The 25592-nt window shown below is 47.2% G+C and overlaps 1 protein-coding gene across 4 annotated transcripts in view; it reads left to right on the top strand.

Annotated features, from left to right (window-relative positions):
- The window catches only part of LOC118207872 (protein kinase C delta type-like), a 30428-nt gene extending 5689 nt beyond the window's left edge, over positions 1-24739 (top strand). The window contains exons 2-19 of one of the 4 annotated variants that reach the window (XM_035382016.1): positions 7895-8024; positions 8442-8641; positions 8754-8820; positions 11174-11333; positions 12926-12957; positions 13119-13204; positions 14266-14395; positions 14658-14758; positions 17008-17025; positions 17738-17828; positions 17970-18100; positions 18305-18478; positions 18600-18691; positions 20543-20605; positions 21754-21892; positions 22530-22718; positions 22967-23095; positions 23295-24739. In XM_035382016.1, the coding sequence (XP_035237907.1) occupies positions 7916-8024; positions 8442-8641; positions 8754-8820; positions 11174-11333; positions 12926-12957; positions 13119-13204; positions 14266-14395; positions 14658-14758; positions 17008-17025; positions 17738-17828; positions 17970-18100; positions 18305-18478; positions 18600-18691; positions 20543-20605; positions 21754-21892; positions 22530-22718; positions 22967-23095; positions 23295-23453 (2070 nt within the window). In that variant the 5' untranslated portion in view covers positions 7895-7915 and the 3' untranslated portion in view covers positions 23454-24739. Of the gene's footprint in view, positions 1-7894; positions 8025-8441; positions 8642-8753; positions 8821-11173; positions 11334-12925; positions 12958-13118; positions 13205-14265; positions 14396-14657; positions 14759-17007; positions 17026-17737; positions 17829-17966; positions 18101-18304; positions 18479-18599; positions 18692-20542; positions 20606-21753; positions 21893-22529; positions 22719-22966; positions 23096-23294 lie in introns of all 4 variants that reach the window. The other 3 variants (XM_035382015.1, XM_035382018.1, XM_035382017.1) reach the window with 3 other exon arrangements.
- Positions 24740-25592: the final 853 nt, after the last annotated feature.

Genomic DNA, 25592 nt, shown 5'->3' with positions numbered 1-25592 from the left:
GAGAACGTTGCGCCAGGCTGCGTGCGCATTTCCCACACGGCCGGAATAATATCTCTCCATCTGTGAGCAGCTGGGTGACATCTCTGCAGCTCATGTTGGAGCCCGTCAGTTTTGACAGGCCAGAGAGGACAAAGTGGCCATCAAACACAGAGAGAATGTGTTTACCCAGTACGCACTGTGCCGGTGAATCTGAACATCTCAGTGATGCGCTCACACCCAGAGACCCGCACGGCAGTTTCGCCGCCCAAACACCGATTTATGACAACAGTGATGGATCCAAGGTCTTACTTAGAATATAGGGGTAATGCCAAATGGATTATCTTCGTTGTCATGCAGAAACCTTGTATCTCCCAAAAAATAAATTAATAAATGTATTCTCAGGAGCAGAAAAAATCTTTGTCACATGGAGCTTTGGAACACATTTCATTGGTTGTTGAGCTGTGATACATTTACAGTGCATAGGGCCTGGTAAGAAGACCACTGTTACTTCAGTGGATACTCTGTATTCCAGCATGCGGATGGCAATGCAGGGAGTATGTAGACGTCCTCTCTCATTTTTCCACTGTGTTACGTGTGTCTCACGATGTCATGTGTGCCACGCCCACAGCGTCGCCTGCCGCAGCCACTCTCAGGCCGACATCCAATCAGAATTGATTTGAGGTCACAGCTGGTTCTGAATGGCATTAAAAATGGCACAGTCAGAACGGGGAAAGGCCTGGCCCTGTGTGGCGTGGCTTTGTGAGAGCGTGATGGGAGAGATGGGGCCCGGGTCTCTGTGGGATGCACCAGCAGTGTGTGAGCTGAGGACAGCTTTAAACCAAGGGCATCCATCCGGTCTACTGGCCCCCTGGCAGGGGCTGCCCCCCGGCCCGCGTGCGCGCGCGTCCACGTCCGAGCGCTGGGGACCCAGAGGCTGCGCGGAAATCAAACGCTGTGTCAAACGCTGCCTTCACGGGCCCTGTAACCATGACAGCGGGAAGCTCTCTCCTCCCTACTGCGGATCGCTCTTTCCCACCAAATCAGTCTCCAGCATGGTCTGCCACTGAAGGCACCCGTGCCAGAGCTTCTCCATGACCGCTGCTGCGTAAATAGCAGCCGTAGCGCCGCGGTCTGCGGAGCCGCGTCTCTGGGGAATGTGTTTTCCTTGGAGTCAGAAAGAAAAAGCTTTGCCTTTTTCCATCAACTCTTTGTCCTTTCTTTCTCCTCTCTGTCCTCTTCACTTATCTGTCCTTACACTGGTCTGTGTAATTGCATTGACTCATCTTTCATCCTTCTCTGCTTTTGAGCTCTCCACCCACACTCTCAGCCTGTCCCTGTTTGAGGGCTCCACCAATAGTAACTGGCCTGGAATCCCAGTGAAAGTAATTGATAATAAAATGTACTCATTAACCTGCCTGCTGTTTCCCTGTGTAATGCGTCAGTGCTCTGTTGTGTTCTGCTCTGCTCCGTCTCCTCCGGCTCCTCACCGTTTCTTGAGCAGGGGCTTGGCGTTCCCCGTCCTCAGACGCGCGCGGCGCGCGGGTAAGCATTGACCCGCTCGCTGCCAGAGCCCGCGGCTGCTGCTGTCTTTACCCCCCCGGGGTGGGCATAATTGGGGTTTGTTTCCCCCAGAGTCTGCTATAATGGCGCACCGCTCTGCGGAGCTGGGATATGCAGCAGCACAGGTCTACCGTGGGTGTTCAGTTAATAAATGTTTAATGAGGCTGATGATTGCGGTCCTCCGCATGGTTTGTTTGAGTTTTATGCTTCTATGCTTATGTCTTCAGAGCCCACAAACACAGCTCAGGTGTGATGGATGCTTGCATGTCTGCAGCGAGGAGGCGAGTCTCGCCGAGACTGTGTAGCTCCTAACCTGTTTTTCAGTCCTGACTCATCCCAGAAAGAGCAGAGGCCTTTCATTAGTCTGCGTGGTGGTGACACAGCAAGGTGGAGAACACGGTCAAGGTATCGCCAGAGTATATTCCAGTAACAAAACAACATGGCTTACATCACCAAAGGCATAGTTTCCATTTGTATATGCCTGCGTCTTTCCAAAGAATTTCAAAACGAGCTCTCGCACGATACCATCTCCAGACCTGCGCAGTTATACAAGAGCCTTTCATGGAAGAACAGAGCTAGTCTGCATACGAGTGGTAACTGCACACTGAAAGCCTGTTATCTATATTTGTTTAACCCAGATTGCTGGAGCCTAGTTGGTAGCAGAGAGCCGCGTTCATATTTCAAGAAGCCAGACTCACGTGACCCTCATACTGGTGGGCAAACGGACTGACGGGGGTTTCCAGGTATAGGGGTGGGGTGTGGTTCTGCTGGTATCAGTCACTGTGAGGGATGAGATGTTATTTGCAATGTTGTTATGTTTGGGTCAGAGTGAGACTGCTGCTCACCTGGGTTGGGTCAGTTGGGTTAGCTCACTCCATCCAGTAGCATGTCCCTGCACGTTCATCTCAGAATGTTTATGTAATTCTTTTTATGGGATGTACTGCGACAGCCAGATTAGCGGGCTGTTGTTTCCAGCTGACACCTTGCCTGAATAAGGTCACATGTCACGCACATTGAAGGGGGTGTCGGCATTGTCCGCACAGTGCTGTGCAGCGAAACAAATCAGGATTTTGCCTGATTAACTCTACACCTGACGGTACGGCAGCGAACTCCGGGAGAAACTGTTGTTGTCATGGAAACCGTGGCCTAATTTTTTTTTATGGCGGGGGGAGGGCAGGGGCCGGTATTTCTGGCCCTCCATTTTCCACAGGGCCAGTCCAAGTGGACCTCTTCAACGAAAGCAGATCATTTTCTCTCTCTTTGATATGGGCCTACACTGCACATTCAGTGGCCTGAGGAACGCAGGACATGAAAAGGGCTATTGTGTTTGTGTGTGTGCATATGCAGGTGTGTGAGTGTGTGTGTGCGTGCGTGCGTACATGTGTGTGCGTATGTGTTAGTGTGTGCGTGCGTGCATGCGTGTGAGTGTGTGTGTGTGTGCATGCGTGTGAGTGTGTGTGTGTGTGCATATGCAGGTGTGTGAGTGTGCGTGTGTGTGAGTGTGTGCCTGCATGCGTGTGAGTGTGTGTGTGTGCATGCGTGTGTGTGTGTGTATGAGTGTGTGCGTGCGTGTGTGCGTGTGCATGCGCGTGTGTGTGTGTGTGTGAGTGTGTGCATTTGAGTGTGTGTGTGTGTGAGCGTGCGTGTGAGTGTGTGTGTGTGTGCATGCGTGTGAGTGTGTGTGTGCATATGCAGGTGTGTGAGTGTGTGCGTGCATGCGTGTGAGTGTGTGTGTGTGTGTGTGAATGAGTGTGTGCGTGCGTGTGTGCGTGTGCATGCGCGTGTGTGTGTGTGTGAGCGTGCGTGTGTGCATGCGTGTGAGTGTGTGTGTGCATATGCAGGTGTGTGAGTGTGTGCGTGCGTGCATGTGAGTGTGTGTGTGTGAGCGTGCGTGCGTGCGTGCGTGCGTGTGTGTGTGTGTGTGCGTGTGTGTGTGTGTGTGAGCGTGCGTGTGTGTGTGCGTGTGTGTGTGTGTGTGAGTGTGCGTGCGTGCGTGTGTGTGTGTGTGAGTGAGTGTGTGTGTGTGCGTGCGTATCCGCAGCTCAACGCTGTGCTGCCTCCGGTGCAGTTGTGGGGTGCTTTGGAATGTGCTGAGGAAGTGGGTCAAGGTTCCTCGCTCACAGGCAGCGCTCCGCTAATCGCAGAATCTGGGGCACGGCTTTCGCTTGACCGGCCCGAGCTCCGCATCGCCGGACGCGCTTTTCCACAGACACCTGCAGGATCACCTTTCCCTTTCTCAGCCCTCTCTCTTCATCCCCCCATCACCAGCCAGCACCCTGGCTTTTAACAGGCACCCAGAACCCTTCCCTAAAAAAAGAATCCCTCGTTGACCTTTCAGTTATAATTTAACGCAGATGTGTAACCATTGCTTGGAGTGATTTTTTCTGGAACACCTGAGTAGGAACATGGTAATGAACCCATGACCCCCAGACAAACTGCTTTGTTTAACATGCCAAGCACACACCAAGTCCATGACCCTTGTAGCGGCGAATGTTGACTATTTCCAACTATTGACCTTCATTATCCTTCCAGTGAAGGTCATTCTCTCGGGTGTATTGTTCTCACTGTAGTTGCTGTATATATGCATACACTATTACTATCAAGCTCTACTTTTGTGAAAACAGATAAGAATGTTGTTTAATGAAGTTTGTACAGTATGTACAAAATACTGTATGTGCAAGGCCTGCTTTTTATTGATGATTGATTCATTTTCTTGGAGCATATTAAATGAATCAGTTTCATCAGTACTTTTTGATCTTAAATGCAGTGGTGGATTGTACGTTTCGGCAGCAGTGCTGTAATGTGCTGATCAGACAGGAGTAGACAGCCCGGTCAGTCAAACTGTGTCAGGTACCTTACAGTCTAAGCCTAACCCTGCTGGCTTGCCAGGGGGGTTTCAGCAAAGTCAACTGGAATCCCCAGTTTTTGTCCTCAAAGTCGTTTTTCCACTAATATGAATGTGTGCTTGCCTGTCTATGCGCATGCTTATATAATTCTGAGTACGTGTGAGTGAATCTGTTTGTATGTGCATGCTCTTACATATGTGTGTATGCGTGTGTGTGTGTGCGCGCACGTGTGCGGTTGCCTGTGTGCGTGAGTGTGTGTGTGTGTGTGCTCGCACTCTGTCTGTGTCCCCCGTCTGTGGTACAAGCTCCTAATTGTCTCCCCTCACACCCTCTCTGACTGGCTGTGCTCACTTTTTCCACTCTCCAGAGGAACCGTGTTTTCTGTTTTTCTGTGTAGAAGAACTCATGGGCTGGGTGGTGCAGAGGGACGTTAAGAAGGCTGAGATCATTGCGGGACAGAGGCAGGGCTATTCTGGTGGGGGTGGTGGGAGATGTAGCTGGGGTGATGGGGATTGTGGATATGCAGGTTGGAATTATTGGAGTGGTTATGGTTGATGTAGAGGCAGGTGTTCTTGCTTCAAGGGCTTTTGGAGTTTTTCTCCACACAGTTCCCTGGAGTTGGTTCTCCCCTTGAATAGGATGTGTTGTAGAGGGTGATGTGTGGAGCTCAGCATGTGTTAACTCTAAACACAGACTGTGTGTGTGATCGTGTTTGTGCATTTGCAAACTTTTGTGTACTCGTGACAGAAGGAAATGGAGCGAGACGTTGTGCGCCTGCATACAGAGAAGCGTCTGTGCGGTTAGAGATTGCGAGATGGAGATGGAGATGGGAGTCTCCCTGTCTATGGCAGTCAATGAGTCAGCTTCTGTGATTTTCTAGGCATTTCCCTGCGTCTGTCTAGCACACAGCGAGCATGTGTTAACCAGGCCGCCTACCCCGCCTCACCTGCGAAAGTGCGCCTCTGTGGCGCTCCAGCCTGGCCAATCAGATCACAGGCCCAGGAGCCCGGTGTCAGGTTTCCTGCGGCTCAGACTCAACTTAAGCAAACAGAATAGAGCCAAAGTTCCAGCCTACAACATTGCTGCTGCAAACCAAATCGGTGCTTGTGGAAGGCCACCAGAGCCCAAATATTTGCTTGTGTCCTCTTAAACTCTTAAAGACTCATATTATGCACAAGGGCCTCTGTCCAGTGTTTAAAAAATAGTACAGTGTTTACTATTAACAAGACACAGGATGGTATGCACTGTTATTCGGTATTGTAATGTTCGGACTCACGGAAATAAAGCTGTTGTTGTTGCACAAATATTTAGTCTCTGTGCACTCTCCCGCAGGTGCACGGACTCCAAATGAATAACCAAGTGGATTCTGCTGTTGCACCCTGTAGGGGTAGACAGGCTGCTCTCAGCATGAATGGCTCTTGTTAAGGTCAAGGTTGATTGTCCATTTGCTCGCCCTCCAGCACAGAGCACGCTTCCAGTATCCGCGGTGCTGCAGGGAACAGGCATGGTTGGCCAGCTGCTTTTGACACGCAGCCTGCAACGCGGCTTCAGCAGTAGCGTTTCCCTCCAAAATGTCGGATTCCAAAAAGTTCTGGAATTCATTCTGTAGCCTCATGAGTCGATCAATGACCATCTGGTCTGCCTGGTCTTCTTATTTACAGCTTATGTCAAAAAATCTGTGTCCTGATGTGGGCAGATATACACCAAACATTTTCCTGTTGAAAAACTAGAGGTTGTTTTGATGAACCATTAGTTAACCTTTGGTTGGTTTTGCAGTTTTGTCTCATTCATTGTTGTATGGCCATAGTATTTTTTTCTTTCACATGTCCTTGGCTTAGTTCAAGGTTTTATAAATATAGGGCTTTTAAATTAGCTGTCTAACTTCTCTATTTATCGTTAACTTGGGTAAGCAATGGTACACAATTTTTAATATAAACAATTGAAATTGAATTGTTAGAAAATGTTTATTATATGATTATGATTAATAATAATAATTATTATTATTATAATTATATATTATAATTACAGTAGCCATACAAGTAGTACTAGTAGGTCATAAAATCTGCGTTAATTCAAAGGGTTAAGGAGCCTCTGCTGTCTGTGCTGTGACAGGTTTCTAAATTGATACAGCACCTTTCCTCTCCGAGGATGTTTTGCATTTTTTGTGTTTTGGGCTGGGTTGAGAAATTTGGGTGTAAAATGAGGCTGTTGAAAACAAATTGGCAGATCGGACACGTATGCGAGTGCTTCGTGCCACGCGCTTTTCCGGATGGAAAACGGCTGTTCGGTGCATATTTCAGTCGGTCGTCATAAACCAGGTGATTAACGTTCAGGGCTCGCACCTGACTCTGTCACCTAGCACTTACACAGCATGAGTCAGGTATCTGCACTGGAGCCCATCCAGCCGGTCCCACAAGCCCGTGTGTGTGAGTAGGGGCCCCGCCCTCTGTGTGAAGCAGCACATGCTGCTGCAGAACTACAAGCGTCTGAACTACAACCTGCACTCTCTGCCACCTTGGACCGAAAGGCTGCCTCTGAATCTTCACATCAGTGAAGTGCTTCCATTGTGGGTCTGGACCTGAGGCTCTCCTGTAGTGAAAAGCAGCTGGAGGAGGTTTTATAGTGAGTTATTTGTAGGAAGTTGAGGCCCAGATTGAGTCTTGGCCTGAGCCTGTAGAGCTGAAAGAGGTGCTTGTTTGTGGGGCCCCACTGTGGTTGGCTGTAGGGGGGTTTGTGGGGGGGAGGGGGGGTGTTTGTGGAGCTCTGTTTCTTTCACCTAGCTCCTGCCTGCTGGACGGAGCCCCAGAGCTTACAGTAACTCTGCTGAAGCCTTCCTGGGCCCCTGCTCAACCGTGTGTGTGTGTGTGCTGCTGTAAAATGAATACCATGGAATATACAGCAAGGGGACAGTGGATACTGTAAATTAACTGTTGCCTTCAGAATCAAAAAAGAAGAAAATGCCATGTCACTGGTTCTGTATGTCTGAAATACATTTAAAGTATGCCATGAAAATATTATAGCACATAATATGCATATCCACAGGCAGTTGGGATTCAAACTCTAGACAGTCTAAACCCCAGTATCTGTAGTGTTTGGCTGCTGCCACATGTCAAATGAGTGCCTGAGCTTTTATATGTAAACTATGTGTTGATGTGGGCACGTTGATCTGAACAGTGGTGTCCGTGTTTGTGTGTCCTTTGTTTTAGATTGTTTGTCAGCCTTATTGTGTGCTCAGGTGCCCTAGGTGTTCCAGTTGGGGAAACTTCCTGCTTTTGGTGTGATCACCTCCACAACTACAGCAGTGACTTCTGATTTTCAGTGTTTCTGGGACCAAAAGACATCCTGATGTATTACTCAGAATCTGACGTAATTGCCTAATTCCTTTTTGGGAGTTTTGATGTACGGTTGCTGATGTGTTCAGTTAGATTCCTGTTTGTACCACACCAGTTTACTTACTAGGTTGGCCTTCTGAGTGCTGTGTTGACACATCGTGTTGTGTTATTTTGCAGGAGGCTGGATGACAGATCACCATGGCTCCCTTCCTGCGAATCGCCTTCAATTCCTTTGATCTGGGCTCCCTGCCCCCGCTGTCGGACCCGCCCTTCTGCGCCATCAAGATGAAGGAGTCCCTCAGCACTGGTTAGGGTCCCGTCAGCTCCACCCGTCACACAGCCTTCTCTCACACATCTCACACACGCACAATCACTCACTCTCTCTCCCGTTCTCTCACTTACTCACTCCCTCATTCAGTCTCTCACTCACTGTCTTTCTCTTACTCGCTCAGTCTCTCTCTTTTTCTCACTCTCACTCATTCATTCACTCACAATCTCACTCTCTCTCAAATACACGCACAATTGCACACACACTCACATTCTCTCACTCACGTGCTCTCTCTCAGTCACTCACACACTCACACACACACACACACACACACACACACAATGCTGATGCTTGCAGTAGAGCTCAGTCTTTCATGATGTCCTGCAGCAGTATGGCTCTGTGTCCAGACCGTCTCGGTTTCTCATGGCCGCGCGCGTGCTTGGCGTGTCTCCTCAGCCCGCGGGAAGACTCTGGTCCAGAGGAAACCCACCATGTACCCGGCCTGGAAGTCCAGCTTCGACGCCCACATCTACGAGGGGCGTGTCCTGCAGGTGATCCTGATGAAGACGGCCGAGGAGCCCCTGTCCGAGGTCACCGTGGGCGTGTCCGTGCTGGCCGAGCGCTGCAAGAAAGGCAACGGCCACGCCGAGTTCTGGGTGAGAAAGGGAGACGGCGGCGGGCGCTGCTCTGAGTGTGCCAACCAGGATCTCTCCCACGGGAATGCGTCTGTGTGCCTACGCGAGTAACATGTAGGCTGTATGCTTTCAGATGGACCTGCAGCCCTCGGGCAAGGTGATGATGGCGGTGCAGTTCTTTTTGGAAGACGCAGACTCTGGTGAGTGAGAAGTAACTCGCCCTTTTTCCACACGTAACTTTATTACCTGAACAAACAGCCACATTAGTGTCTTACGTGCTCCTCCGAGGTGGCTACATTAGGAGAAGACCATAAAGACAGGCCCCTACAGTGTGTGCCCGCGACAGTGGACTTTGGGTTTCCGTAGTTACATTTTCTTATTTTAGTTGTAATGAATTTATTTATCCTCAAAAAATAATTTCTCCCCGACTGTCTTGCCTGTGAAGCAGGTGTTTAGAGGCAGGTCTGCAACTGTAAACCCCTGCTTGCCTGTGTGATTCAGGAAACGAACTGATCAAGCAATAATGTAAAGGTATTTACAGCAGCATCATTTTTATATGATTAAAAAAGGCGAAGCGTGAAAAAACAAGGCCTTGGGCAGGGAGTATGTCTGAAACTAGGCCCCGCCACGTTACAGAGTGAGCTCTACTGCCTGTGTAAGCAGAGCTGGCCACAGACAGGATCTACCAGCTCTGCTGGAATGTAACCCGGCCTGAACTTGATATTTAATACTAGTGCACAGTGTGGCTCTCCCTGGATCTGGAGACAATTCAGCCAAATCCCACTACGTTGAAAGACTTTACGTGTGTTTTTGTTTGTGTGTGTGTGTGTGTGTGTGTGTGTATTACAGCTGGCTCTTCTTAACCCTATAGAAAACCTGGGTGCCTTGTCTCTCAACTCCACTGTTGTGAACAATAGGTTGCCGTTGATCCATGAAACAAAGCCTTTATTTGTTCCGGTGGAGAGATGATGACTCACTGTTTCACTGTTTACCCTTTTAATCATGTGTTTGAGTTTATGCATGGCAGTCAGTTATAACCGATACTCATTTCTTGGCTAATTGAATTCACGCCTGTTCTCAGGTAAACAAGTGAAACTGAAAATGTTTCCCTTAAGCATTGACATTGACATGACATTGAAATGAATGATCATGCATAACAAGGCACAGTTGTTTTAGAAATGTTTACAGCACAGTGACAATCAATTAACTGATTTTCACAGCTGCTCAAAATACATTGGTCAAAATTTAAGTGGCTTAATAGGTTAGAAATAAAGGGGAAAGGCATTGTAAACAGTTGTAAAAATGAATTTTGCATTTCCACTGTGTGCATTTCTGTGAGAAAGCTGTCTTGTGACATCTGATCAAATGGTAAGCTGAGATAATGTTCAGGATTCAATACTGAATAAACTACTTCTGTATTTTTGACTTGCAAATGGAAGTGAGCAGATTAAATGGGGCCCATATTGTGTGGATCTGAATGATTGTAACCCCTGCCGTTCCACTTTGCCACCTTAAATGATCCCCACCCCCAGGGCTGCAAGCTATTTGCACTAAAGACCATAGTTCAACAGCCTGCAATTTGTCCTTTAGCCTTCTTTGACCCATTCTGTCCCACCCAGCTTACTTGGATCTGTTTTACTTTTCTTCTTTGATCTTGCTTTCTCTTTCCTATCTCCCCATACGGCCTGCACTCTGTTTGTCTGTGGTTTTTGAAGTGAAAATAAGATAAGCCAAACAGTGATCTATCCAGACTATGTGCAAGTATGACCATTGCTGGTGTGAGTTGTAGGAGAACAGGAAGTCACTTTGACAGCAGGAAATGTATGTTATGTGCAAGAGAAGGAAGGGGAAGAAGAGATCAAGAGAGAAAAAGACAAATGGGGATAGAGAGAGAAAGACAGTGATAGAGATGGAGAACCCACAGCACAGCGTCTTTATGCCTGACCGGGTCCTCTTTGAACCAAAAACAAATCATTCTGCCAGGACTGAGACAGACATCTGGGCATGCGCTGAAGCCTATGGGCGTGGCTTGGTGAGAGGAGGGGGCAGGGCCCTCTCCATGAACTCCCTGGTTTCCTAAAAAGCAGTCCAGTCCAGGCAGAGGTTAGGAGAGCGAGTCTCAACACCCTCAGGAGTCCTCCTCCTGTGTGTTTCTGTCTGGGGCAGAATGGACGCAGTCAACCTCTGTCAAACACTGAGCCTGGTTAGCAACAATAGCATAGAGACAAAGACCACAGCAACAGTGAAACCTTGTGGCAACTCTGGGCCAGACTTACATACATAAAACTCGCAGCGCAAATTGCAGCCTGACAAGGGTATGTTGATGCATACGCAGTCTCAGTCTTGCGCCTTGATTTATGCCTGCTCTTTTGAGGTAAAGAAAAAAAGAAAAAAATCAACCGTCGTTAATTTCATGAACTTTAGCCAATTCGGCAGAATACATAAGCGGCCACACTTGTATCTCCTTCCCTGCAGTAGAGCTAAGGCAGCATATTGAAGGCCCTTCCAGGTACGGCCGCACAGACGGCGTGACCGCCTCTGCTCTGTCCTCAGAGTGTAAGCAGTCTGTGAAGGAGGAGGAAGGAGCCCTGACACTCAACCGCCGGAGAGGGGCCATCAAGCAGGCCAAGATCCACTTCATCAAGAACCACGAGTTCACCGCCACCTTCTTCAGACAGCCCACCTTCTGCTCCGTGTGCCGGGAGTTTGTCTGGTGAGAACTGGGGAGGGAGCGGATGAGAGAGGGAGGAAGTGAATGAGAGAAGGAGGAAGTGAATGAGATTGTGTGAGAAAGCGTTAGCATTCTATTGATAACGACATACCATCTATGTCCCTAACTGTCATAAAACTGACTGAGAACAGCTGCAAAATGTAATTCAACTACTAGTGTAACTACATGTACTTACAAACTACTCCCCAACACTGCTTAATAGCTTCAGTAGGTTAAAAAGAAAGGGGGAAGAAATGAAGAATTCATTGTAGAATGAATGTTGCATTTCCACGTTATCTTTGCTTGTGCATTTCTGTGGGTAAATCACATATCTGCTCAAATGTGTGTTGTAAGCTGAGATAATTCTCAGGATGAGAGAGAGAGACAGAGTGTAAGAGATTGTGTGAGAGAGAAAGTGTTAGGATTCTATTGATTACATTCTCTATATGCCTTGAACTGACATAAAACATTGACAGAATCTCAGTTTTATCGTTTTTCAACTTTTGTTGCCATTTAGTTTGTTGTTATTTTGTCTGTTGCTATCAACTGGGCTTTTATACCTTTTAAAGAGAACATTTTAGGCATCATGTATTCTCATGCCGGTAAAGGGTACAGTTGGGAGACAGAGTGCTGGATTGTGTTGAATATTGACTCTGTGGAGTGAAGTCCATTCCCCTGCATGTGAGAGAGTCTGTGCAGGCTTAGATCCTCTTGGCTCTGTGGCCTGATGGAAAAACACAGCCATTCCTCTGGCCTTTCTGCACAGTCAGCACAAGAAACAGGGCCGACCCTTTCCTGCCTGCTGTTTTTCTCTCTCTTAATCAACAGGTCTGAGAAGTGCCTTCTGTAACACTCTTGTTTGTATAATGTAAAGTAATGTGAATTTTTTCCCCCGGCTTTTGCCCAGTCTAGATGGATTAGCTTTTTAATGGGAGAGTAAGCCAGTCTTGGAGGTTGTTAGCTCAGTCAGGTGAAAGGGGTATTAGCACAGCATAGCGTGCTATTGCCATGGTGAGTGTTGCCAGGCCACTCAGCCTTCTGCCACTGCGTGCACAGGGCCCAGTGCATGTCTCGTGCAGAGTAATGTACCAGGAATGTAGCTGTTTATGAGCTGCCAGTGTCTGCGGATAGTTTGCGGTGGAGTCAGTTTCTTATATTGCCTTATATTACTACCTTTGTGTGTGCGCGTGCGCATGTGCGTGAGTGAGACTGTTCCCTGTCTCTGTTTGACCAACCTAGCATAACTCCAAAACAACTTTACTGTGTATGTATAATAACAAAATAGAGGTGTCCTTTATGTATCACCTTTCACAGTTTGAAAGTGCTTTAAAGTGAAGGAGGGAACATCACCTGAACTATTCCCAATGCACTGCTCCCACTGAGGCGATCTCAGTCTGCGTGAAGGGAGGGAGAGGAACTCCATCCCTCGGTGTTGAATAGTGTGTTCCAGCCAGGGTTATATGCCTGTGATGAGGTCAGCTCATCATCCACTCCTGACTGAAGAGGAACTCTCTGTTGCCTCCAGTAATTTAGGTTGGCTATTCGCATACAGAGCAAATTCCCTGACAGTTCATCCTGTTTCTCTTCCTCTACAGGGGGCTTAATAAGCAAGGCTACAAGTGCAGACGTAAGTTTCCACCGTACCATGCAACTACTCGCTATACAGTTCTGTTCTGGAATAGAATTGAGTAGAATATAGGTTTTAGTGTGCACTTGTTGAAACCGTAACTGGGACATCTCAGATGCTCCTGTGAGCAACATTCATTAAAATAGTTTCTTTCCTCATAGAATGTAATGCTGCTATCCATAAAAAGTGCATCGACAAAATCATTGGGAGATGTACAGGCACGGCGGCCAACAGCCGCGACACCGTGGTAAGTCTGCAGATTTATCAGAGTCCTGAGCTGTGGCTTTGGTGCTGCTCTTAGTTGTTCTGTGTATAGTGAAATGCATTACTTACCACCATTTTTTTGATAGGGGGTAGACCCATTTTTCAAAAAATGTATAAACTGAAAGTAAACATGTTTTGATAAACATTTAGTAAAATCGTTAAATTTACCTACAAGATTTACCTACTGCATTTTTCTAATTTAGAGATCTAAATATTTAAATCTGAAAAAAATCTGTTTTTTCTTGCAAAATGAGGTAAATGAAAATTTCTATGGAAGCTTTCCTGTGAATGAGGCGTACTATATGAATATTCAATCATTGAATTGATTAGAGGGTGTGAGGAGCATTTTCAGGTTAACAGAGGACTTGATAGCAGTGATGTCATTAGGGTCTCTCAGCATGGGGACGGTCAAGGCACAAAGTGCACTCACCCCCACCAACCAATCAGAGAGCCGAAACTCCCCCAATAGAGAGAGGACGACAAGGGTTGGCTCAATGCTGGTATCAGATGAGAATTTCAAAGAACCCCTTTCCTGGATCCTTAAAGCAGGTCCCTGCCCTCTACATAAATGTACCTTCACACAGGATGTAAAATTCCACTTCAGTGAAGGGTCTGCTTTAAGGGCAGGGTCAGAGGTGTGTTCTGACCAATGTAACACAGCTTAAAACCCCCCTGCAGTGCTATATGAAAGCAGAAGTAAGCTGCCCTGGCAGTGGTAGTGAAAACCTCTCCACCTTTTAGGATAGGGCTATTAAGCAGCAGTAAGACACAGCCTACAGAAGCTACCACAGTTGCTGAAGGGTTAAGTTAATCTAGGTGAAGTCTTACCACCCTGGGCACTGGTATTAGGAAACTTCTACAGTGAGCAGTGATTTGGTTGCTGGCATAAGTTCAGGTAGCAGAGGGTTAAGCAGCAGGTGACTGAGGTGCATGCTGGGAGTCTGGCAGCAGAAGGCTATGAGGCCGCAGCGGCGCATGGAGAGATGGCACAGACAGGTGCAGGTGGAGCCCCTTTGGGCTGACATGCCCCTCGTGTGTCCGCAGTTCCAGAAGGAGCGTTTCAAGATCGACATGCCGCACCGCTTCAAGACCAACAACTACATGAGCCCCACCTTCTGCGACCACTGTGGCAGCCTGCTGTGGGGCCTGGTCAAGCAAGGCCTCAAGTGTGAAGGTAAGGCTGAGCCGCGTGGATACTCACCGTGACACAGTGCTCGCTGCGTCACTGCAGCGACACTCTCCTCAGACTGTGCTCCTCATCCTGATTTTCTCTCTCTCTCTCTCTCTCTCTCTCTCTCTCTCTATCTCTCTCTCACGCCCTCTCCCTCCCCTGCTCACTGTGTTCCTCATCCTGATTCCTCTTTGATCCCTCTCTCTATCTTTCTCTCAATCCCCACTCACTGTGACCTTTATCCTGATTCCCTCCCTCCTCACAGACTGTGCGATGAACGTCCATCACAAGTGCCAGACCAAAGTGGCCAACCTGTGTGGGATCAACCAGAAGCTGCTGGCGGAGGCCCTGACCCAAGTCAGCCAGGTGAGGGAAATGCCCACAGGAGAGAATCACACAGTGTCCGCAGCTATACAAGTGATGAAATATATTACTAACTCTGAAGGCTTTTCTTATTCTAAACTACTGTTGGGGACTGTCTCACTCACTGGAACATTCTCATCCTTTGATCGTTAATCACTGTGAATACAATCCTAAATGGTTGTTGTATGGTGTAGTGGATGGGTTCAATTTACTGAGGCGGCAGGATGGGTCCATGGGATTTCCCCTTCCCAGACACAACTCTGAAGTTTCCAAGTTTTTTAATTTCCCCACCGGATTGCCTCTCTTGTCTAAAATATACTTTTTTTGGTTGAAGTGGCACTTAGTAGCTAAACTGGATTACCTTTGGTAAGGCAGTCTTTCCAGTGAATTTACCCAATCCCTTTAGTAGCCTAGCCCAGAATCAGCCAATCAACAGTGATCATCCAATCACATGATCAATCAATCAATCATTTTCTAATGACCACACGACTGAGGTCGGTGGAATTTGCTTTCGGTACAGCATGGTGGGTAAGCTCAATTCATTAGTGTCAGCAACATCAAACATAGGCAGATATCAACGTCACCTAATCACTAGACACAATCACCTCTGCAACTTCAAAGTATTAACGTGATTGCTATGAGGAGTGGCTTAGTATAGTGTTTTGATGTCTTGGTAGTAGCATTAATTACATGTTTGTTTTTGAAGTGGTCTCTTTATTGTGTTTTCATTTGTTCTGATGGTGGAAGTGGGATTAATCTCTGGAAAGGTCTGGTTTACTGGTCTCTTGTTCTTTTCTGGCAATTGTCAATGTACTGTATTTGTTAAAGGCATACTATGCAGGATTTCTTTCCTGGCATCGCTCTTGTGTTACCTTGAAAAACGTCTCCTCCTCTATTCTCAACCCCACGTATACCCCGAAGATGACAAAGCTCATGCACCAACAAAACGACTATTTTGCCGGTATGTCAGTAGATTTGTAACATCGTATTACAGACTGCTGGAATAATGTCTCTTTAGCTGCATTCATACCAGTCAGGATGTCACAAGTATACCAAAATTATACACCTAAGATATGAATTAAGTGAAAAATGCAATGTGGCTCTCTGACCACGGATGTTTGTGTGTAGTAGTCGACCTGCAGTCGTGTCTGGAAAAAAATACATAACATATACTGTATATTAGAATTCTCAAAATTTGTGTTACCTAGCTCACGATGGTTGGCTTACCCGTGTGAGCCAAGAGAAGTTCATTGTAATCTTAAATTCTCCAGCCTTAAGTTCTTACTTTGTAGACCCACAGCAAATTCTCAGGCCATCATGGCCAGCCAACAAACATTGCCAAACATAACTTTAGTTAGCTACCTCACGTTACTGAACACTGACCTGTCACTTGGTTAGCGATAGATTAGCCATTAAGGCGACTCTATCTCTCTAGCACTAACCCTGCTGAAAACGCACAACTGTTGTAGGTAATCCATACACGTTTCCTCCTCTTCTTCTATTGGCCACATGCTTTTTAGATACAGTCCACAAAGAAAAAAGGGTCATTCCCAGTGCATCATATTAATGACTGAGCATGGTTGTTTTGTGATATTTTCTAAGTGAAAATCCTGCATAGTATGCCTTTAATGGTTTATTTTTAGTTACAAGAACATAAGTGAGTGTATAACTTAGCATTTTATTTCTCATTTTGATGTCTTTTTCATAACCTATTTACTTCAGCTTATTTGATCTTCAATGTGATTTGAAGTTACAGATTTGCAGTTGATTTTCCAGATTACTGTTTTATTAACCTGTCTGAATCTGGATGTCTGAAAAGGTTTTTAAAAAAATATATTATTATATTATTTTTGCATTTAATTTGTGGTTTAAACATTTTTCAAATAAAAATATGGACAAAATTTAGGATCCTGCTTGCCAGACATAATATAGTACAAAAATAAAAAATTTAGATTATAAAATGATACTATATTTTTTTCAATTCTGAATTAATAGAATTTGGAACAGTATATGTGGGGAAAACTTTAATTTCTGGATTTCCCTGTCTTCACCATATAACCCGTGCTTTTTTGCCTATGAATTTGTAGTATAATTAACGTTTGGTGATCTTCACTAATAAAACATTAACAGTAATTATGTTTTCCCCTTCTAATCACCACATTCATTTATTTCTTCATTTAAATGTGTGTGCATGATTCATTTTCACCTTTTCTCCCGTATCTGCTGTCCTGTATGTCCATTGCATGGGGTAGAAGCACACTGTATCGACGGTAAGACTCGTGATTGTTCAGATCAGCTGACTGGTCTTTCTCTGTTCGTGTGCAGCACGCTGTGCAGTGTGCTGAGTAGCCCTGTGGTAGCCCACAATGTGTCGCTGGTCTGTGCAGCTTCAGAAAGGCTTCTAATCAGAGCACTTTGTGTTCACCTTTACTACAGGTTCTCTGCTGTCTTGCTTTGACCTTTGGACTCCTACCCACAGCATGTGGGTGGGGCCTCATGTCTGTGCTCTAACCAAAATCTGTGCGATGTCACAACCGTAGATACAGAGTGATTAGATTGGAAACAGCATTCTGACATGCATTTAAACTCCTGGTCATATATGACTCATTGTGACCACTCAGAAATCTGGAAATTCTTTAATACTTTGTGAAATCCACATTCTAAGATACAGCCGTCCAATATGTCTGCCTAGCCGATTTTACAGATTATTTTACTTGACCAGTCTATTCATTTTGTATCTATGTCTTGCACCTGTGTGGTGCAGTCCTGTGATTTCTCTGTCACTTGCGCATACTCTGTGATTTATAGGCCTACGTATCTAAACAGTGCTGAATTTGTTTTTAGCTGGAGAACATTAGCAAATGCGTCCATGCAGAATGTGTTAATGTTCTGCAGTTTTATTTCCCAGAGAGGATCATTTTGAATAGCTGACACAGTACTTCAGACTCATTTCCTGATTATTTACTTCCCACACTTCCACAGAAATCCACAAGGCATTCAGACAGCTCCCTATCTGACATTGGAATCTACCAAGACTTCAAGACTCCAGGCCTGGCAGGACTGGATGGCACTGGTAAGCCTCTGTGATAATGAGGATAGAAATTCCGGCTGAACTTGGAGTCGAATGGAAAAAGGGATTGTTTGTGCCTGTGGACGTCTGGTCTGGTGTAACGTGTCTGGCCATCTGGCGCGTCCTCCCTTGTGTGTTCAGCAGATGGTGGTCCGTACGGGAAGCTGTGGGACGGCGGCGCTCCCCGGCCCGTGTCTCGCATCTCCCACCAGACCCGCATCAACGTGGACAACTTCGTCTTCCACAAGGTTCTGGGAAAGGGCAGCTTCGGCAAGGTAGGTCTTAGCCGTGATTGTACCCGCCCCTTATTCTGCTGTTCTGCTCTCTGTCCCACAGTTGGCCCTTCAAGCACAGCTCATATGAATGTGTCCATTGCACATTAGCTACATCATTATTGTACGTCACTTTGGATAACAGCGCCTGCCAAATAAAATCTACTGTGCATAATGAACATTATATCCTGTGTGTAATGGTCTCAGGTCCTGCTGGCGGAGTTGAAGGGGCGGGGAGAGTATTTTGCAGTGAAGGCCCTGAAGAAGGATGTGGTTCTCATGGATGATGACGTAGAGTGCACCATGGTGGAGAAGAGAGTGCTGGCACTGGCCTGGGACAACCCCTTCCTCACACACCTGTACTCCACATTCCAGACCAAGGTAAACTCCGCCCGCTGACTTTCCTCACAGAGGTGTATAGAGGGGCAAGTGTCGCACAGACACAGTTTCCGGCAGGTGTCTTACGGTGGGTAAGTGGTGACAGTGCTGTCTGTATCTGCAGGAACACCTTTTCTTTGTGATGGAGTACCTCAATGGGGGAGATCTGATGTTCCACATTCAGGAAAAGGGGCGTTTCGACTTGTACAGAGCCACGTGAGTTTCCCGCCTCATTCTGCACAGTCCCTTTCCTGTTAGTCTATCCCTGCATGCCAGCACACATACGAAGTGACATCAAAACGTCTGCACCCTGGCTTTCTGAACGTCGTCAAATACCCCCATCTCCCCCTCACAGCCCCCAGCCCCTCGGGGCAGTCTGCGGCTCACAGATTTTAGGAGGGGGTGCCGTGGGTCGGGGCTCTTCCTCTCACCCCAGCGCGCTGCAAGCTCCCACGCTCCTCTTTCCCCAGCGCCGCGGCCATACCCCCGCCCACTAGCCACGTCGTGATGGAAACCAGACGGCTGTGTAAAGAGTCTGTTTCCACAGTTACGTGTGTTTTTACGGGATTTCGGTTCCTCCCCTTCTTTGGGGTTTCATTTAGGCTGAGCACGCTGTCGCCTGGGGAGACCGTAAAACTTGCGGTCACGTGACTTGGCGTGCAGCGGGGAGAGTGCGGGCCAGGCCTTCTCTGCCGCCGCCCGAGGTCAGCGCTGGGCTGCGTTTCCGCGCGGCTCCAGGCTCCGCGCCCCGTCTGCGTTACGGGCGCTGTCTGTGCGTTCGTCAGCCCGCGCCCAGAGAGAGCGAGAGAAGCTGGCTCGGCTCCCAAACTCACTCGCCAAGAACAAGGAGGCCACAGACAAAAAACCTGCCAGGACAAGACAGAGGAAGTGTCTGCAGAACAAAGAAGAAAAAGCCCAATTGATTGGTTTTCCTAACGGCACAGAGAGGAGATTGTGGTTCACCCCCGCCCCCCGCCCCCTCTGCTGTGTCATCAGTCAAGGCTTCCCGGAGGGACGGGGCAGCCAAAACCAGCGACGCGCCGACACGTGGAGGCAGGGTCGCGGAGGGTGGGCGCTTGTGCCCGCTCGGCCCCTGGCACAGCCGGGGGGCATGGCACATTCCTCACATCCTCCAGCCGAGCCTTAGCGCTCCACTCTGGGGTTAATATTAACCTGGATTAAAGGTTCCGCTCCGTGCTGCAGAGCCTCAGGGCTTTGTTACTTAGTTACACAGTCAGTCTCTCTCTGTGATTCTAGAACTTTTTACAAAACACTTGGCACTAAATATATTAGGTGGAAATACTGTTTGAATTCTAAAACTGCTAAAACACTCTGACCAGTCCATTTCCGGAGAAGGATTGTAGGCCGATTCCTTTTCAGTGCAGTCAATTCAGGAAATGGATTGAAATTCTGCCTTTGAATTTAAAAATGTGCCATTTACAGTGCCATTTAAACTCAGGAATTGAATGTCAAGTCATTTCCTGAATTGACTGAATTTAAAATGAGTTTACCCCAGACTTGCCCCTAACCATTCCCAGAGTGCTCATGAAGAAGGCACACACATTATGCTTCGTTACATTTCAGAGGCTGGTTGTAAGTGAGCGTGTTTAAAAATGCCAGTTGACTGGCGATGTTTTCCGTTGTCTGTTTTCCCACGTTGCCTGCTGAACTGCGGATGAGGAACGGGATGGTGGACTGTGCCGCAGGGCCATTTGTCTTTGTTTGCCAGCAGTTGATGAATAAAAGAACCCGAATGCAAGCTGTTGGCATTTGTCCTCAACCTGCTCACCTGTTCCCCCTGGAGCAAGGCTGCCTACACAGATTCACATTCATTTTTACACTTTTCACCCCCCTTCATTCGGTTCATTGCCGAGTTGAGCGGGAATATGGCGGTGCGCGGACGTGCCAGCTGGCGGCCGGCGGCTCAGGTTTCGGCAGGCCCCACACATGGCGAGCGGCTCGCCTGTTCAACCGGCGAGCAGAAATGTTCTCCTGAATTATTCAGCAGCCTCTGAGCGCGCTCCGTGCTGACAGCACGACTGATCCCCCTCTCCTCTGCCCTCTCAGGTTCTACTCGGCCGAGATAGTCTGTGGCCTGCAGTTCCTCCACTCCAAAGGAATTATCTACAGGTAAGACATGCCCCTAGGGCATCCTTTATCGCTTCCTCACACGTCTTAAATGTTAAATGTGCTGCTGTAAGTAATTGGCAAGAGCCAGCTGTATTCACAGAGCAGCCTCTTTTCTGTCTTTGTTTCACTTTTAAATACATCAGTAGATTTGTTCAAATCTTCCTAGAGACCTGAGAAATGTTTGTTTTTTGAGCTAACTTGGGTAGACTCTGGTAAATGCACAGAATATACTGACTCTCATGTTGAAAACTGTACACTGTTCTTGTCATAGAAAATATGTAAATAAATAAACACAGGCATGGCAGCCCCTGCGATTACAGTCACAGCACAGTGCAGCCCTGCTCTGGCCCGTGATGAGTTGTGACATGTTATTCCTCGCTCTGATTGCTAAACCTCAGCCTGGTCAGGATTCTTTCATGGTTACATTACTCCAGGGAGCGTGGGCCTGATCGGGCTCTCCCAGCTCTAACTCCCGCATGGCGTTCAGCAGGCTGAGTGACGTTGGGTTTGTTTTATGTGGAGTGAGCCGCGGGTCTCCCATAAGCTAACACTGCGGCAAAGAACGGTCTGGGCATTGGGTTATTATTAGTGAAAGAAGACACACTGAACAGGGGAATGCATGGTACAGACTGGGCTGAACAGCTCTACTCTGAAAGGGCTGGTGTGTATACCACTTAGACTGGCTTAATTCTCTAAACACCTGTATACACATCAGCGATGGTTAACTCCTCTATTACACCTGGGGCATTGGGGTTTAGTTGACCAGAGGAAAGATCGCCACCTACTGGCAACCAACACCACTTCCAGCAGCAGTTTAGTTTTCCCAGGAGGTCTCCCATCAAAGTACTAACCAAGCCCACACTTGCTTAGCTTCAGCCAGTCGGCAGGAGCAGGGTGCATGGTGGTATGGCTGCTGGCCTTTTTTATTTTTATCCTTTCTGAGCTGTAATGAGCAGTTCATCCTCTGCCATGTGAGAAAGCACAGATGGCTGTGATAGCCAGCTGCCCTCACACAGACGGATGTGCCTGTTTAGACAGCTGTCTTCTGGGTGGCACGTGGAGCAGTAACTGTGTCACACTCCTTCTGTCCTCCCTTCGTCTCTTTCCTTCACCACTGCTCCTCCTCACTTGTCCTCCGCTCTCCTCAGGGACCTGAAGCTGGATAACGTGATGCTGGACCGCGATGGACACATCAAGATCGCCGACTTTGGGATGTGCAAGGAGAACGTTTTCGGGGACAACCGCGCTACAACCTTCTGCGGGACCCCTGATTACATTGCACCTGAGGTGCGTCTGTCATATAGTGGCATTGCTTTTAAAGGTCTTAAAGGCACGTCAGACCCAATGTATTTCCTCCTGGGGAACAACCACTTTCCTCACTGTCTGTGTGTGTGTATGTGCACGCGTGTGTGCGTGTACTCACAAATGTGCGCATGTGTTTTGTTGTGACTGCTATTGTTTGTATTCTGGCTGTGTGATTGCATTATTTGCGACACTGATCATTATGTTGTAAGATCAGTAGTTAAATATAGGGGGTGAGTTCTCTTCACCCAACAAAGCTATTGCTGTATAAATGCATCAGAAAGCATTCACCACAGCCATATTGGAAAAAACAACCTTTTATAAAGCACAAAACACTGGGGTCTGGTGTGCAGGTGTCAGAGCTGAAATGGCTCTGATTCATAATTAACCATGTGTGCTTTCACATCGCATTTGCATGAACCGGTGATTGTTGATTGTTGAACTGCACTGTGATTATGGTTGAGCAGTTGTTGAGCCAGTCACTGCACCAGTGACTGATATGAGCACATTGTAAACATGATTGGCCACTTTGGGATTGTGGTAGGTGTGAGTAAACAGGGTCAGATTCTATTGAGTGTGTCTGTGATTATGTGTGTGCTTCTGTCCATGTGTCTGTCCTCAGATCCTGTTGGGACAGAAGTACACCTTCTCAGTGGACTGGTGGTCGTTCGGGGTGCTGCTGTACGAGATGCTGATTGGTCAGTCGCCCTTCCACGGCGACGATGAGGACGAGCTCTTCGAGTCCATCCGCATGGACACCCCCCACTACCCGCGCTGGATCACCAAGGAGAGCAAGGACCTGCTGGAGAAGGTCCGTCCGTCCATCTGTCCACTCTTTGCTCTCCGCGTGCACTGTGTTTACCAGACAATGCTTAACTGTCTCTCAGTTCGTCTGTCAGTCGGTTGCTTTGCCTGTGCTCTGGCTGGCTCCAGTCTGTCAGTGGAGCAGTTAGTGTGTTAGTGACTGGGGCTTGTGGGTGTGTGGTGTCAGGCCAGCCATCCACATCCCCATCTGCACCGCAGCGTCACTCAGCGCTGTTCCGTCTCCTCTCCCCGCAGCTCTTCGAGCGCGACTCCACCCGCAGGCTGGGCGTCATCGGCAACATCCGCACACACTCCTTCTTCAAGACCATCAACTGGGTGGCCCTGGAAAGGAAGGAAGTGGACCCCCCCTTCAAGCCCAAAGTGGTACGGTCCAGTTGTGACAGGGTTCAGCGTGTAATCGGCAGAAACTGTGCTTTTATACGCTTAATAACCCTCTGAAATTCTCTTAAACTCTCTTAGTTTTAGATCAACTGCGGTTTCAGGTCAAGTCAGTCATTCACCGTGTCACACCTTCATGCTCTGACTCTTTTGCTGACTGACATTTCGTTTCTCCCAATCACAGAAAGCCGCCAACGACTGCAGCAACTTTGACCGGGAGTTCCTGAGCGAGAAGCCCCGCCTCTCACACAGCGACAAGAACTTAATCGACTCCATGGACCAGACCGCGTTCGCCGGCTTCTCCTTCATCAACCCCAACATGGAGCATCTATTGGAGAAGTGAGGGCAATGCTTAATCTTGTAAATGAGGAAACGGTGAAACCAGTGTTAGATTACCGCTCTCAAGGTTCAGGCTCTTGGTTTCTTTATCTCTTGATCAAACTTTAAATCAGTGAAATATTTAATGTACTGTATTGTGATTGTAATGTACTTTGTGTAAGCACACACACCCGCCCTACTATTTCAAAAAAAAAAAAAGAAAAGAAAAGAAATGGGACATTGTACAGGTTAGATGTTAATATGTGCATGCTAGGATATTCAGGGTTAGGGTGTGGTTTTTGTCTCACGATCCTACTGAGGGGCTTGTGGGATAGTTTTCCCCTGGGGCAAGTGTTCTGAAGAAGAAGCACAATCAAAATGGCTGAGGTCTCAGGCCTTCACAAGGCCTCTGCATGCATTACTCAGGACCCTGTATAGTCACCACAACGCTAAGTCACCTGACTCTTAATGACCAATGGTATGTCATTGCCCTGAGGTCACTGCATGGAGAAGGCCCACTTTTTCCAGTGGCCAAATGAGATGTTCATGTTAGACACTTAAACTACCAATTAAAACTTGCGTTAGAACAAGACAAGGAGAAGTTGAAATGAACCTAATAGGAAGTGAAAATGTATTACGCGCACAGATGTGCGTGATGCACTCCGATCCCAATGGATCATTCCTCCGTGTGCCTGAAAACCTCAGTCAGCAGCCTCTGCCCAGGTGTTTGGTCCAATCCAGTGCTCTCTGGTCCAGCTGAACTATCAGTGAGTCCAGCTGTCCTGAACAGCTGCTGTTATTTATATATTTTTATGAACAGATGTTAGCTTTAAAGGTCCCGATAGTTCCTTCATCCCAGGTACAAATATAAAAAGATGAAACCGTGTCATTGTGTATGTCATTTCCTGTGTGCGATTTTGTCTGGCGTGCACCAGTTCACCAGTCACCTGTGTTGTCCGGTCCTGGTTCAGATCGAGGCATACGGAGTTCACTTCACTGCCGAGTAAGAGCCCTGACCTGTTGTCACATGATGCATGTTTTGCAGCATTACTGGTGTAATATAGGATATGGCAGGTGTTCCTGCAGCAGGAAATGATGTCACTGAGGGGGGGAGGGGGGCTGGAGACAAATCCTGCACTTGTGTTAAATAAGTGTAAATGTGTGTAATGTTACTTGAATGTAATTATTTTAACAAGAATCAGTAAGATGCTGTATATATATTTGTTCTAACATATATTATTGGTGCGCTAAAGATGTGCTTTTTTACTGTCTTCATCTTTTACATCTTAATAAAAATCTTCATTAATGCTCGTTTGCACTGAAAGATTCATTTTATTTGAATGTGTTGAACTTGTGGTACAAGTGAGAATTCTAGCCGTTCATGAATGAGACATGGTACATATATTATCCTGAATACTGCTCAATGATGGACAGGTAATTTGGCTATTTTCACCGTACATTCAGATTGTAATGGGGTCACACATCATGACAAGTCATGACAGGTGACAGAGTCATTTTGGGGGCACGAAGCAGAGTAAACACCATGAACTGGAAATCATGGTACGGATACTCCAGGCCTGCACTGTAAATCTGAGTGCCAAAATACCAAGCTGTATTCCTTGTTAGCACCACAGAAACGCTTGCCTTTTTGTTCTTAAACAATGAAGACTGAGACCAAAAAAAGGACACCCATCCTCCACCCACAGGACCTCTTCAGCCCAAAAAACTGATTATAATAACATAACCAGCACATATATTTTCAAAGGCAATAGACCAGAGTGATACATTATATCTGATGAATAACACATTCGCCAGAACCAAATACAGACTGGAGACCATATTCCTTATCCCACTGGCTCTGATTATATTATGAACAGGATGTATTTCTAAGCCTTTCCCCCTGAGGTACTCTATGTAAGTGCACAAGGCACAGCAATGTTGCAGGCAGAAAAGAAGGAGCAGTTGGTTTGTAATGTGATTCTAAATCCTGGAATGCCTGGAGCCTGTAATCCTTGGGGGCATCTAATAATGTGTAGTCCCATGTCCTATTGTGGGGAGGATATGGACTATACCCACAAAACAACTAAAATTACAGAATAAAGGGAAATAAGAAATGTTCCTTATAAAATGAGACAGCAGGGACAAATATAAGATGTTTAAGAGG

This window comes from Anguilla anguilla, chromosome 11, assembly GCF_013347855.1.
Source record: "Anguilla anguilla isolate fAngAng1 chromosome 11, fAngAng1.pri, whole genome shotgun sequence".
In the NCBI taxonomy this organism is placed as follows: Eukaryota; Metazoa; Chordata; class Actinopteri; order Anguilliformes; family Anguillidae; genus Anguilla; species Anguilla anguilla.
The sequence above is the reverse complement of the archived record's forward strand: the minus strand, read 5'-3'. Positions and strand labels throughout refer to the sequence as shown.